At 42.6% G+C, this 15,773-nt stretch overlaps 1 protein-coding gene across 3 annotated transcripts in view; it reads right to left on the bottom strand.

Moving 5' to 3' along the window:
* LOC121279933 (DDB1- and CUL4-associated factor 1-like) overlaps positions 1-15,773 on the bottom strand; it is a 93,038-nt gene that overhangs the window by 35,008 nt on the left and 42,257 nt on the right. For all 3 annotated transcript variants that reach the window (XM_041191507.1, XM_041191509.1, XM_041191508.1), the window contains 6 exons: positions 15,035-15,193; positions 13,828-14,007; positions 12,829-13,038; positions 9,023-9,192; positions 4,452-4,576; positions 1,821-3,090 (listed from right to left, as the gene is read on the bottom strand). In XM_041191507.1, coding sequence (XP_041047441.1) covers positions 1,821-3,090; positions 4,452-4,576; positions 9,023-9,192; positions 12,829-13,038; positions 13,828-14,007; positions 15,035-15,193 — 2,114 coding nt within the window. The remainder of the gene's footprint in view (positions 1-1,820; positions 3,091-4,451; positions 4,577-9,022; positions 9,193-12,828; positions 13,039-13,827; positions 14,008-15,034; positions 15,194-15,773) is intronic.

Here is a 15,773-nt window from a genome sequence, read left to right as displayed (position 1 = left end):
AATGTGGTCACGATTAGACCAGGCTGTGATGGTCCCTCCTATATAGTCAGTCTAATCAGGATTTTCCAATCAGCATTATTTTAAACAAATGGGCTACAGTCAGCATTACATTATTGTTGATTGATTGCTCCAGGCTGTAGGTATACTGGTGCCAGATTACTGGATTAGCAATCCAGTGATTGCAAATTGAACTTCCAATGCAGCAAACGGAGAGCAAATTCAGTATTTGTTGCCATTTAAGGCTGTCTGCAAGGTAATGAGGAGGAAGAGCTTGGCCTAAATAGCCAAGTGGTTATGGTACTGGGTTTGTAACCCCAAGATCAAGAGTTCAAATCTCACAATGGCAAACTATGAAAACAATGTAACTTCATCAAGAGTTCATTTTGAGCTTGGCCTAAATAGCCAAGTGGTTATGGTACTGGGTTTGTAACCCCCAGATCAAGAGTTCAAATCTCACAATGGCAAACTATGAAACAATGTAACTTCATCTGAAACAGATGGAAACAGGTTTACTCAAAAAGAGTATCAAGAGTTCAAATCTCACAATGGCAAACTATGAAACAATGTAACTTCATCTGAAACAGATGGAAACAGGTTTACTCAAAAAAAAAGAGTATCAAGAGTTCAAATCTCACAATGGCAAACTATGAAACAATGTAATGAGGAGGAAAAACTATTCTGGAGTTTTGGTCTTGATTACCTGACAAAGTCTGGGAACCAAGATGGATGGAGATATCCCTGCTCTCTGAGCCTATTGCAAAGAGGGGGAGATCTGAGAGTCTGCGTAATCCACGTTTCTTTAAACTGGAAATTGAAATTATGGTAGAAGAGTCTTACCATGCTGTATTGGCATAAAAGGGCATTGGTCTATGCTACAATTCCACACACACTATGTTGCGTAACAAAGGAAAAGGTGTGATTAACATTGGTGTGTTACAGCCAGTGTTTTTATTTGCTGACCTCATCCCATACTGTAGTACGGTTCCTTGATTACTGTTCATCTAGTATCTCAGCCAAGCAACAAGTGTACGCAACCTAATTGACCATGGGAGGCATTACATCACAGCCTAGTCATCATAAAACTCAGCATCTACACACAGACTTTTTCAGAGATGTCACAGGATAGCTGACTGGAGACAGCAGCTCCCTCAGTGATCTAAGGGCCAAGTCCAGCAGCCCACTTCCTACGCTGGGCGTGTATAGAAGTGGGACTGGACCTGGAACATGCCTCAGCTGGACGACATCATAATAGTACTTACTGCCTCAGCTATGTTGGGCAGAAGGAGAAGTCAGCAAGAATCATGTCCTATCTCCTGTGCACCAGATCAGAAAAGCACTGGTGGCAACTCAGGAGCTGATTTCCTGTGTCTGCCCTTTAACCAAAAGGCAGCACAGGTTAGAAGAAAAATTTCATTAAAAGGCAATGGGAACCCCAGAATTAACATCCTGAATCAAGTAAAAGAATAAAATTACAGTTCCCTACCACTTATTCCATCCATGTATATTACAATCTCAAACAGGGAAGTAAGGCCAATTGCAGCATTACCATGAGGCAATTACAAAGGCACCTCTTAAAGCATATTAAGTGCACCGGCTAGTTGGTGTTGATCAGTTCTCCAGTTGAAAAGCTCCAGAGATTTCAGGCAAAAGTAGCTTGAATCATGTGCTAACACTACTCACGATTACAGCAGCTATTTTAATTCTACAATCTATCATGATTTTACGGCTCATCGTGTACAACAGGCAAGCTTTGTTAGCACAAACACGCTCTTTGTAAGCAGCTTGTCTTGTGCAGGGGGTCGTTTCCTGTGCAATGTTACCTGCTGAAGATAAGATGCCGGTCAAAGCAGCCCCCATCCACTCCTCCGTACTTTGGGAAGGCAGCCCTGTGCGTCACACGGGAGGTGAAGTTCAATGGTGCCTGCCGCCTCTGTTTTGGCTCAGGGCACTGGTGAGGGGTAAAGAGGGAAAACGGAGGGCAGGTAACAACAGGGTTCTTACAGCGGGCATGCTGTTCCCGCAGGTACTCTGTTATGATGCTGTCCAAGGAGGGTGGCGATGGTAGGTGGCGGTCCAATTGTTTTTTAATGGCTGGCGTCTGGTTGTAAGCCCCATAGTCTGACTTTTGCCTAATTAGTCTCTGCTTCTTCAGGTTGGTGCCGTTGCAGGGAGATGGCTTCTCCTTAGAGAAGCTTATCTTGCCAATTATAGGTGAGCCATTGGTGCAGGAGAGCCCAGGGGTGGAGGGGGCCCCTTGAGAAACTGCCACCTTTGCTTGGCAGGGTGATGAAAACGCAGGCAAGTTGATCGTTCGAGATGAAATGCCGTTGGCTAGTCTGGGAGTCCGGGGTAAGCTGACTGGGGAGGTGCCAGGGGCAGCAGTTGCAAAGGGTGAAGAATGCGGTGCTGTGGCCTGGATGGCTGGTGTCCTGGGAAGATCGCCCTCCTTGGTGAGCGCCGAGGCAGTATCATGCAGGCCGTGAGACACCAGGTGGTTGCGGATGAGCAACAGCAGTTCTTTCTCAGAGAAGGTGATCCGAGTTTGTGCTACCACGTCTGCCCTCTGAAGGCGGGCCAGTGAGACGTCAGAGCCAATGGATAGTGGCTTCCCAGAGACGCGCTCAATCAGTTCAGAGGCATATTTACAGAACTTGACATGCTCATGCCGCTTGTCCTGCAGCACTGGCTCTCGCATCAGCTGCTGGATCTGACCACTGGTGAACAGGGGCAGCTTGCTGATGATCTGCTTCACAGCACTACTCCGGGACAGGCCCACAAGGGCCTTGCATGCCAAGGTGCGAATCTGATCCGCATCTGTGATGGGCGCCTTCACGGTCAACAGGGACAGCAGCACCTTGATGCCATTGTTGGCCTGCACCATGTTCCACATCTTGGTGAGTACACTCTCTGTGCTCTTGGGGTTCTGCAGGCTCTTCCGACGAGGGGTCCCGGAGTTGAACTTGCCGATGCTGGAGATACGCTTATCAGGCCCACAGACGCAGTTGATAATGACTTGAAGCGCAGATTTCTGTGTCTCAGCATCGTTTGCAAAGATGTCCCCCTCGGCAACTCCGAGGATAATGCTCATCCCTGCAAGGGAAGAAAGACCTTTTAATGTAGGACACAGCTTAATAGACCTGTAATCACCATAACTTTACAGCTCAAAAATAGCCTCTCCAACAATTGAATAGTAGCAAAATTTTGCATTCAACATGTCACATCATTGAAACGTTAGTGCAAAGCTCCCACCTGCACTATGCTTGTGTGAAAATTTCACACCTACCACCATTCATCTCTGAAATGCTAATAGCAGTATCTATTTGGTACATATGGGCCTCCTGAGAACTCATCACCCAGAACTTGCCACTAAAACTCTTGCAACAAACTGTGTTTCTGACCAATCCCCTGCCTCAACCTCCAGGCAAATAACTATACAGGAGTCTCAAAAAGACAGACATCTCCCAAGGGGAAGTGTTAAAGACTCAATACTCAGCAATGAAGAAATTGTCTTTATCTCTCCGATCAGGCACAGCATGAGTTGGATACAGAGTAAAGTTTCTTCTACTCTACCTCAAGTAATATGCCTCTAATAGTTTTGCTATTTCTTACACTGCTCAACAGACTGCAAACTAGAGACAGCATGTTCTGTGAGCCTGTGGTCATTAGGAACGGAATAGAGAGAGCATATTTCAAGCAAGACTCCAATTTCAGTGTTCCAGTGAAGCCCAATGCAAACTGGAGGAACAGCATCTCACCTCCCGATTAGGGACCTTACAACCTCCTGGACTTAACATAGAGTTCAACCATGAACTCACCTCCCTCTTGGACCTTTTTAAAATCCAATTCTATTTATATTTATTTATTTTTAAATTTTCTTTTATAAATTTGTTTTTTTTTTTAAAATCCTCCCCCGCCACTCCTGTGCAGGGCCATCTGTCACTTGTTCTTATGTTGTGCTTTCACAGAGTGCTGACCCTTGTTCTGCTTTTAACACATTCTGCTATTTTACCTTTATGCCACTATCAGCAGCTTCTTTACTCTTTACTACTACCATTTACGTTCCCTTTGTCTTGTGCCCATGACACCGTTGTCAATCTCACCTTAGCTGTCACCTGTCCCTGATCTTCTATTTTGCGCCACCCTCTCCTAAACAGTATAAAATCCATCATATTTCTACTTCGTTATCTCTGAAGAAGCCATACTGACTCGAAAGGTTAACTCTGCTGCCAGACCTGCGAAGTTTTTCCAGCATTTTATTTTTATTTCAGGTTTCCAGCATCTGCAGTATTTTGCTTTTACTCCAATTTTACCTGATGAGTCTGGCAATCGATTTGTATCCAGATCCCATCAGTATAACCAGATTACTATTATTGTATTTGTAATAGAAGTTGTTGATTTTTGAAGTAAATCTTTGAACAATAGTGACCAGTGAGAAAGAAAAACACACTCACCCACCGCAGTCACAGTGGAGGACCCTTCATCCATCACATCTACAGGTTCTGCTAGCAAAAGCTGAGTTTTGGAAACCACAGTGAGGACAGCCAGTACATCTAGAGCAGAACGAACAGTATCACTCCTGAAGGAAGGAGAGTATGCAGAATTAGGGTCTGACACAGACATACATTTAGCAACCAACCTGTTCTGTTGCAGCACCTTCTACACCCCAGGTGGTGATGATTATGGGACACACTCTGCCATCCTGTTCAAACAGGTTTCTGATCTCAGTAATACGACAAAGGATTATAGCACAGAAACAGGCCATTAAGCTCAACAGAATTATGTCAATGCATATGCTCCACACGAGCTTCCTTCCACTTTACTTCAACTTACCCCATCAGCATATCCTTCTATTGATTTCTCCCTTGTGTACTTAACTAGCTTTCCTCAAATGCATCTGTGCTATTCACCTCAACCACTTCACATGGTAAATTCCACATTCTAACCACTCAGCAAAGCTCCTGAATTCCTTATGGGAATTGTTCATGACTCTCATGTTTATGGGCCCTAGTTTTGGATTCCCCCACAGTGGAAATATCATCTCTACATTTACCCTATTCTTAATTTTGAAGACCTCTATCAGCCTCCCTTTTTTTCTAGAGAAAAGAGGTCCTGCTTATCTAGTCTTTATGGTTTAGTTGAATAAACGTTGACCAGGAAACTTGCTAGCATTTGAATAGTTCGACGGGATCTTTTACACCCAGGAGGGGCAGATGGAGCCCTGGATAGACAAAGCCTCAATTTCACGCCCCATCAGGAAGATGACGCTTCAAAGTTCAGCACTCCTTCAATACTGCACCCAGGGGTCCACCTCAAATACGTGCAAAAAGCTCTGGAGTGAGACTTGAACACCAACCCATGGCCTTCCAACTTAGGACAGTGTGCTACTGATTGACAGCTTTATGCGAACCAATCAGAAAAACTGCACATATTTGAAAACTGTGTCCTGATCCCCACTCAGGTCCATTACCTTTGAAATAACATTTTTTTTAAAAACCAGGTATTTCAAGGTTTGTGGCTTTCTAACTCCGTAATTGCTTTGGAAAGCGAAAAGGCCAATTATGACAGAGGTACCAGATCCTTTCCGGTGTGTGTGTGTGCGTGTGTGTCTGTGTGCGTGTGTGTCTGTGTGCGTGTGTGTCTGTGTGCGTGTGTGTCTGTGTGCGTGTGTGTCTGTGTGCGTGTGTGTCTGTGTGCGTGTGTGTCTGTGTGCGTGTGTGTCTGTGTGCGTGTGTGTCTGTGTGCGTGTGTGTGTCTGTCTGTCTATCTCAACGCTAAAAAAAACACATCTTGCAAGTTTAGAGGCAGCAATAACGTGAAGCTACACAGAATGTATCACATACTCCCCAGCCCTAAGAATTGATGGGCAGGAAGTGAGAGCGAAGAGGAAAAGACAAAACTTAAGGGGTGGGGGTGTATAATTTCAGTGTACATCCCCAATGTGTTGCACATCAATCAATTCAACCACAGCCCCCAGAAATCACACCCCTGAAGCCAGATTCTCCTTTACCTCGTTACATCAATTATCTTTAAAAATTCCCTCCAAACTCCAGTCTCTTCCCTAATTTTCCTTGCAGCTCCTGCATGGAATCCAAGGCCCTTGGTCTCCCTTGGAATGCTTCCCAAGTTAAAGGAGGGCAAGTTTTATTGCTTCCTCTGAGGATCATTGAATCAATGCCCCCTGGAAACAGACATGCTCAGCTGTCTGAAAAGAACTGTTCAGTCTTATTCTAATTGATTATACACTGATTAGTAACTAGTGCATTAAAATGCCAATCACAGAGTTTGAAATATATGTTGATATGTGGTGATTAAATACTTCACATTGAAAGCACTCAATTTTCTTCCTTTGAATACAAATACTAAGTGTTTTTGAGTATAGTACTTTGGCTATTTGTTCCAGACAGACAAGAAGTGCTGACAGATTAAGCAGTCAGCACAACACCCAGCTTTAGCTATTTGAATGGATCATTTATAAACACAGGGAGCAGTCAATGGAATCCTCATGCTCACTTTTTGAGTGATGTTATCCCCCTAAAGACCATCTCCAAGTCAAGAATGTCTCAGAAACAAGTTCCCCTTTAATGCTACAAACTTGACCAGGACTAACCTACTCCTCTATCATAAATAACAACCGCTGTGTTGAGTTCTGCTCTTGTAACACATCTGGAGGGTACCGGTATATAACCGTCACAAATCCAACAAGTGGCAGGTTGCGTGACACCTCCAAAATATCCAAAAAATATCAGCATATCAGAAGTGAACGGAATCTGTCCACCTGCTTCCTTTGGCACAGTACACACAGCTTTATAGTTATTCTGGTTGCACTGAACTGTGACTAACAGGCACTTTGTATTACCCTGTGTGCTGACATCAGCAGAAGGGGACTATGCCTTACTTCTTTCCCTTTTTTTTGTGTGACAATTTCTCCCTTCTTTCAAGGCATTAACTCCTTGTGTGCAACCAGTTCTTCTTTGACACCTGTTCAATGTGCATAATCTCTATACGTGTGCTCAAATAGTGATGGGTGGGGGAAGACAGCTGTGGTTGGTGCATCAGAACCAATCCCAGCTCACACAATGTTAACACAAGTTTGGTCTCACACGTAGCTGGACAATGAACCCTTTCTGATTTTGTCCTAGATAAACTAGATGACCAAGGTCAACTACAGCAATAGCTCACACCTGATTTGGCTGAAATCAGTTAATTTGGATGGAACCTTGGACCTCCTTAGTTGGTGCAGCTTAACCTTAACCAAATGCTTGGATTTCTTTGAGTCTGTGATATAGATGACTTCCTGTATTTCCAACTGCATTTGGAATAGCGCAAAAATGGGAAAGCTTGAACAGACTCAGAATCGCTATAGGCTTGGTTACTGCGGCTGCACTGCTGATTGTCGAAAGAATTTTCTGCACTCCTGAGGCAGATCTACTCCAGAAGGTCAGAAGTAGGAAAGGTGACAGAGAACATCTCAAACTTCAGGACTGGGTGCTTCCTCTCACTTTCTGCTGGAAAGAGCAACAGACATTGGTAAGGGACTTCAACAGTCCTCCATTTAACGGCTCATAAATTTAACCAGCAGACAGAAGCCATTAAGCTCCAACTATCACAGATCAACTCCACTTACTCACATTTTGCATTTGGATCACAGACCTGATCAGCATGTCTCAATCCTGTCTAGTGCTGGAAACACATTTAATTGTCTCATGAACCTACTCATGCCAAATGCTTCAAATCATCTTCCTCGTTAACATAATCTCCGAAGCTTTACCTTTCCTCTTCCCAGGTTCCTGGTTTTACAATGTCTCAGGGCATTTGAACTGTTGGCCAAATGAAGCACAATTTGTCTGGGTCATTTTTGTCAACTCCTTTACATCCCCTTTCCTGAACACCCAACTCTCTGATCAATCCTCCTAATATCCCCATCTTTAGCTCACTGATGATTATGCCTCTGTGAATTGCCTTATGATATTTTCTATATTAAATGCACTAAATACAAGTTGATGCCCCAGTCTTGAAATTTCCTATTGGATCACCAAGGAAACATCTCAAATGTTGCTGGGTCAACATGTTCCTGGAACTCCCTCCCTAACATTACTGTACCTACACCACATGAACTGCAGTGATTCAAGAAGGCAGTTCATCATCACCTTCTCAAGGGCAACAAATGCTGGCCTAGCCAGCGAAGCCCACATCCTATGAATAAATCAAAAAAAAATTCTACTGTTCTTTAACACCCAACTAGTTATCTAACCCATCACTATTTATCTTCTCTCTCCAAACCTAACCATAGACTAGGGCTTTCTGCCAGGTTCATCAGATAATGAAAATACTAGAAATGTTCAGCTTCAAAAATGCCTGAGAACCAGCAGCCCTGTTGCTCCTAACACAATGACAGCCCAACTGTTACATATATTTTAGACAGATGTGTGCTTTTAAGTCTAAAGTGCCAATTTTGCTGATCTCACAAAATTAGGTGGGAATGCGAATGGTGAGGAGGACGTTAGGAGGCTTCAGGGCGATTTGGGCAAGTTGAGTGTGTGGGCAAATACATGGCAGATGCAGTATAATGTGGATAAGTGTGAAGTTATCCCCTTCAATGGGAAAAGCAGAATGGCAGAGTATTATTTAAATAGTGATAGATTGGGAAAGTTGATGTACAAAGGCACCTGGGTGTCCTTGTGCACTAATCACTGAAAGCAAGCATGCAGGTGCAGCAAGCAGTTAGGAAGGCAAATGATATTTTGGCCTCCTTGTGAGAGGGCTTGAGTACAGGAGCAAGGAAGTCTTAATGCAGCTGTGCAGGGCCTTTGAGACACCACACCAGAAGCAGTGTGTGCAGTTTTGGTCTCCTTACCTAAGAAAGGACATATTCCAACAATGGAGTAAATTAATTCAGCCCTAACGCCACTGCTGAGCTGTTTCATGGGAACTTAGTAGAAACAGTAAACTCAAGATCATCTTTAGAAGCACATTTTGCTGTGATCCTTCAACTGGAAATGTGAAATCATAGGTCAAAACCTACCTGCCATAATAAGTCCTCCAATCACAAGCGATGGATATGAGCTGTAAAAGAAGTTGTACGCAAGACAGCTTGTGAAAGACCTCAGCTGGCTCCCAGAACAGTCTTGTTGGGCCATATTCGATCAGAAACTCCATCATCTCCATAACCTGCTCATGGGTGTAGGAACAGGCCTAAAAGAGAGATTCAAAACAAAGTGATTAGTTCCATTAGATCCAACAGTAGCCATCTCAACATCTGTGGCCCCAAACCATCAGGGCAGAAGGAGAGCCACATTCAATGTGCAGAATCAGGCCAATATTCCAACAATTATTAGACTGATCAACATTGGGTCAATGAAGAGATTCCTTGACAAATAAGGTCTTTGACTCAAGGCACAGATTCTTCGTTTCTAAATGGAAAAATATATTCCTCACATGTAGTATACCTTAGTGAAAAAAAGAGCATCCACAGCAGTGATTTGCTACATTTACTCTGGATGCAAACTGGAAATGGTGCAGGGGGTTACCAAAACATGACCAGCTCACTGTTTGGAAAAATATAAAGTTATAATGGTACACCTATCTGTGGACGATGTCACAAACCTCTGTCAATCAAAGTTTCTGAAACTAACATATGTTCTCCATCTGAGCAAGTTAACACATTATGTAATGTGGAATTGGCTTCTTTCTAAACAAACTAAGCTTGCTGCAGCCACTTTGGCTCTCCCTAACTGAGCAGAAGCAGAAAGCTTTTTCAAAGCAAGCTTTCCTTCTCAAGGCAAATGCAACTTCACACAACATCAAATGAACATGGCAAAGCATTTCAGACAAAAATTCTGACTTATGGATACAGGGCATATTGAAAGTTTCCAGCCTGCCCACTTTCGAAAGGAACCCAGTGTTCGATAAAAGAGAAGTCACTTACAATGACCTGGTTTAAAATCTGTATCCATCATGAAGCTACAGGGGCTACTCGAGAGCTGATACTTGAGGCAAAAACATAGGTCATTCCCAGTAAATGCTCACATATGCAACGCAACACAGACATTAACATGTTCAATTTGCATAAAGGATAAACCTGCACAGCTGCCAGAATATTGGTTATTGTTGAAAACGAATGCAGCATTTGATGCAAGGAGACAAGTTGAGGGTTGGGACAAAGTCTCAGAAACTAGAAAATTTCACTTGTTCACAGAGTAGGCAATATCATATCATAAATAACCTCAGGTCTAGAAATGAAAGAGGGCAGAGGAGACAGAAGCAGGATTTCAAAATAAACTGCAGGATTAGCAAAGGCATTAACTCATTTATTTTAAACATAGTTAACACCTCCAGCAGTTTCAGGTGAATGCACTACAACATTCGTGCATTAGAATCTTAGAGCAATTCAGAGACCCCTGCAATTACTGACAATATGTAGCGAAGGACTGCAACATGCAAGATTTTCAAAATTAATGTGAATAAAGAATGTGCCATTTTCAACACTGTCCACAATAAACTAGTCTTTATGAGCACCATATGTTCTTTAAAGGCCCTGGAAAGTGTTGATCTGCTTCCTCCCTTGCAGAGCGTAGGGAAACCATACATAGTTAAAAGGTCCTGAGAAATGAGGCATGTTGAACAGGACAGTTCAGTTTGCAGGCAGGGCATACACTTTCTAATGGCAAGTTACCCTTCCTGTTCATTGATTTTGACTAATTCAGAGCTGTCCTTTAGGAAATATTAGATGCAGGATATGAACAAGTTTTGCTACAGATCCTGTAATGCAGGTTGTATACTCACTACAATAAACTGCAACTTTATATACCATAGCCGAGATAATTTGCGAGCTTCTGAAGCCTTTCACATCGGCTTTAACTTTCTTACCAAGAACACTCTCCACACTGGAATTAAAACTCTGATTGGAATGGTCAAAAAGAAACCCCAATTTTCCAAATCTTTCATTTTTATAAAGTGGAATCCTCCAGGGGTACAAGCCTGCTCCCTGCATTCAGGATACTTATATGTGGTTATCTTGTCTATATAGTGAATAGCTAAACTAGATTCAAGTCAAAGGTTGATTTGATGAACTCAGTAGGAAGCTACTTTCATTTACAAGGTGCTCTGAAAATAATCTTTCAGCCCAGTGGATTTTTTTTCTAAAAGAATGGATGCCTTCTCTCTCCCACACTGGAGGTGTCCACTGCCTGGTCCAAGAGAATCTGCAACCGGCTGCAAACAAGAGTTCTTCTCAATGCTGAAGCAACTCTACAAAATCCACCTATCAAGTTCTGAGCAACAGTTACAGGGTGTTGGTGGCATAGTGGTAATGTCTCTGTACTATGAAACACAGGGGCCCCCAATGGTCTGGGGTCACGGGTTCAAATTCCACCATCTGGAATTGAAAGCCAGTCTCAATGACAATAACCATGAAATCAATTGTTTTAAAAATCCATCAGGTTCACCAATGTCTTTTAGGGAAGGAAATCTTCCATCCTTACCTGGTCTAGCCTACATGTGACTCCAGACAGGATGACTCTTAACTGCCCTCAAGGGCAATGAGGAATGTGCAACAAATGCTGGCCTTACTAGCAACACCGACATCCCATGAACAAGTAAAAAGAAAAGCTATCTCAAAACCATTAACCAATTTCTTGCTATTTCAGATTTCTAGCATGCAGTTTTTCTTTTTTACTTGATGCTGAATCACAAGTTCCTTCCATTGACTATATTTTCTATTTAAAGAAAATGGACAACTCGTTCACTTGAAGTTTACTGCTCCAATACTTGATTGTATCCATCTTTAGGGCCTATCCTTCCTCTTTTTGCTGCAACTGCTTTGTAATTTTATTTATATTGCAGTATAATACTCCTCTCATGTTGGGACTGGTACATTTCTTGAAAATTTGGCTAGGGCTGAATATTTAAAAAAAATAAAACCTGCTTGAGTATTCCTTTTTTTTTGATCTGATTTTTTTTTTGGCTCCCAATAGGTCCATGTAAAAGAGATTGCATTATACTAGGCTCACTGCTCTGCTGATTTACACTTTCCTCTCCCTAGGCTGCAAGAAGGTCATCCTAAGCCACCTTCTTTTGCTACTTGCAACTTGACTTTGGACAGTTTCTACTGCAACTCAATCCTTCCCAGAACCTGTGGAACTCTTCTTGTTCCTCCTGCATTTACAAGATCCAACAGATCCACACTTTATCTTATCTGATTACTTCCTGATTTAACACCCCCCATCCCCCTCCAATCTCTTTTCAATTTGAAGGCATTCTGTATTTGAGGCCATGTTTCAAACTGAGTTATTTGGTTATCTAGAGTTTAAGGGCAGGTTCAATTTTCACGCTCACTATTGGAAACATAAATAGTTTACACACTTTCAGAAGAGACTCCCATCCCATCAAAATTCCCCTTCAATGAAAAAGTGATCCACGAAGGGATAGCATTTCATGTATGCCCTAATGTTGCTGTTAAATTGCCTGGGTGGATCTGCGTCCTGCTAGAATCTATTTCATTAAATGAGGACAGGTGTTTGCAAATCAGATTGTGCCACAAAGCGAGCGGATTCACTCTTTTTCAAACGACAGTATAGTACAAGGGTTATGATGTTAAATTGAATCAGAAATCCTAATCAGTATGTTTTTGATTAAAGCGAATTATTGATTTTGAGTACATACTATTGGTATAATTAGAGCACCACAAAGATGGCAATACATTTAATTCACAAAGCTTTCAGACAAAACCATCATAGCCTGATGTATGGTGTGATTTAGTGTGAAAACCTTCAACCTATATTGAAAGGATTGACAGCTCTCCATACACAGGTTTCATATCTCTGCACACACCTTACATGGTGGGTGTGGGTGAATAATAGCTCCTCCTTCAGTCCGTTGCAAGGATCTTTTCACGTGCTCCAGTTTAATCCCCAGATGTGACTCGAAGTACCTACGCAGTGCCATACATGTATGCTTGGCAGTCTGGCGGCTGGCAAAGATCTCATCGTCACTGAGCAGAGCACCTTGATCTTCTAGGTTTAAGATTTCCAGTGTGCTGATCTACAGAAGTCATGCAAACAAAATTAAATTCAGGTCACAGTCAAATTTGGGCTTTTGAGCATAGATAGAACAAAGGAACAGGAAAAGTCTGCGTAGCCTCTCAAGCCTGCTTAGCCATTCAGTTTGATTACAGCTGATCTGTAGCTCAATCCCATTTAACCACCTAAATTCTTAACACCCTTACCCAACAAAAAAAAATCAGTCTTGAAAGCACTATTTTATATAGAATCCAGCCTTTTGAGGGAAAGTGTTCCAGGCTTCTGCTCCCCTTTGAATGAAACAGCTGTTTGCAATTTCCCTCCTAAATAATGTACCTCTAATTTTAAGATGTCCTCTTGACTTATCCCACTAGAGGAAATAATTTTTCTGTATTTGCCCTAATGAAGCATTTTAACATTTTAAACGCCTCAATCGCTTACCACAAGATAAATAGTTAACTAACTGACACAAAGAATAACATGGATATAGTTACAGGTTTAAGGAAGTACTGTTTATTCAAAACACCCATTTTTATAAACTCACTACATTTACTTAAGGTTTTCTTTCTGTTCAAAAGGTCATCATCCCTGCTGGCTAGTGAGACCCTCTATCACATCCCTCTGCTATCTGGGACAGCAATTTATTGCCTTGGCTCACTTGCCCCATTTATGTGGATATTTGTGCGCAATTTTCCTCAGCATATTTCTCTCAGGTCCACAGGCACAAAGGAAGAAGAAATGGCGCTGTACCAGTCCAGAGCCAGGTTATGGCAGGAACTAAAAAGTGGCAAAAGAAACAAATCAAACATACTAGGTTAACCACGCGCCGAAGACCATCTTGCTTATCAAAAAGCTCCAGGATGGAGCGGAAGGCGAACGAGATGGAGAAAAACATGGTAGCGTGACAGCGGCCTGACTCGTGGGAGCACTCCAGCAGCCACAGGGTGTAGCTGACGACATCGGACAGTACATACTGTGGCAGCAAGCAGACCTGGAGAGAAAAGAACAAGAATCATCAGTCTGTACAGGCAATAAATTAAAGGAGGAACAAAAGGCTTGGCATTTACATAGCACCTTTCACAAACTCAGGACGTCTCAAAGCACTTTGCAGCCAACGTAGTACTGTTGAATTGTATTAAATCTTGTAATGTAGAAACCACAGCAATTCATCTGTGCACAAGGGCACACAAACAGCAATATCACAATAACTATAATCTGTTTTAGCAGTTGGCAGAGGGATAAACATTGGCCAGGAAAGGGATGACCTTCCTTCCTCTTCTTTGGATAGTGCCATGGGATCTTTCTCAGCCAGAGGGGGTAGACAGGTCTTAGCTTAATAACTCTTCTAAAAGATGAGACTTCTGACAATGCAGCACTCTCTCAAGCATTGCACTGAAATATCAGCCTAGATTTTAAAATCAAGTATTTGTGTCCACAATCTTGTGATTCAGAGGCAAGAGTGTTATCAACTGAGTCACAACTATACAACAATTTGCACTGATGTAGCATCTTTAACACAGTAGACCATCTCAAGGCACTTCACAGAAGTGTTATCAGTCAAAATCTGAGACAGAGCCATGTAAGAGGACATTAAGGCAGCTGACCAAAACTTTGGCCAAAGGAGGTAGGTTTTGGGGAGCTCTTAAAGGATGAAAGTGGGGTGGAAGTGCAGAGGCTTAGGGTAGGATTTGCAGAGCTCAGGGGCGAAATACTAAAGGCATGGCCACCAATGGTGGGCAAAGGAAATCAAGGATACTAATTTATATAGAATAAACCCATCAGAGATAGTTATTCAGGCCCTAGAAGATAAATATACGGTCAAAGCAGCAGAGGAGGGTTCACTGTTAGCCCATTACAGCTTAGCCAGGATCCATTTCAAAAGAGACGAAACAGCATCAAATAATTTTTAAATCCTCTACATTGTATTACAGCATTGTGAATGAAGCTCCTCTTTCAACAATAACAGGAACGCCAACCCAAGCAGTTCGGAATGCTTCCCAGCTCAGTGTTAGACTCACCCGTTCCATTGCATCCTGGTTGTAAGCCAAATAGTACAGACACAGGGATACACCAGTAGCAGCCATGGAGGGCCTGGGGATCTCCAGCAACTTCTGAACTCCGTCATGAGCCACAAACTCTGCAGCAAATTTTTTGTGCAACAACAGTGAGGCCAAGTACTGCAGAGGAGGAAAGACATCTGTCAAACAAATCAATTGGAAACAATGTGGTTGATGGTTAGCTTATTTCACAGCTATGGCAGTGACTGAGTGACAAAGCTCCCCCATGAAGTCGATGTTGCAGACTGTGCTACAAAGACGGTCAATGATGAGACGGTCAGTGTCTCACTTCTTCCCAGTCTGGGTTCTACTTTGAGCAGAGACTATAATTAGCCCAATAGTCCCCTTCTACAACATCTCATCCCCTCTTTCCACCCCTTCTATTGTGTTTTCCTCACCTGAACGCAAAGGCTCATGCTACCATCAGATTTCTTACTCAAGTGACTGTGTAAATAGTGCAAACATTGCAGCAAAGTCTGATGCTGTCCTCACCCAGTGTACGTCTAAGCACACATTTCAGCAGATGTCACAAGAGAGCAATCAAAAATGAGGACCCTGGTTGATTTTCTCCTCCCACTCTTAGTCTGGGGCACTGAGGTTAACTGAAGTTATCCTACCATCATCAACCTGGCTGTGATCAGTTAACTTAGCATAGGATAGAACCTGTAGCTCTCTTGGTGCACAGGAACAGGAGGTTAAG

This window comes from Carcharodon carcharias, chromosome 7 (genome assembly GCF_017639515.1).
Source record: "Carcharodon carcharias isolate sCarCar2 chromosome 7, sCarCar2.pri, whole genome shotgun sequence".
Classification (NCBI taxonomy): Eukaryota; Metazoa; Chordata; class Chondrichthyes; order Lamniformes; family Lamnidae; genus Carcharodon; species Carcharodon carcharias.
Note: the sequence above shows the minus strand (reverse complement) of the source record. Positions and strands in the feature narration are given on the sequence as shown.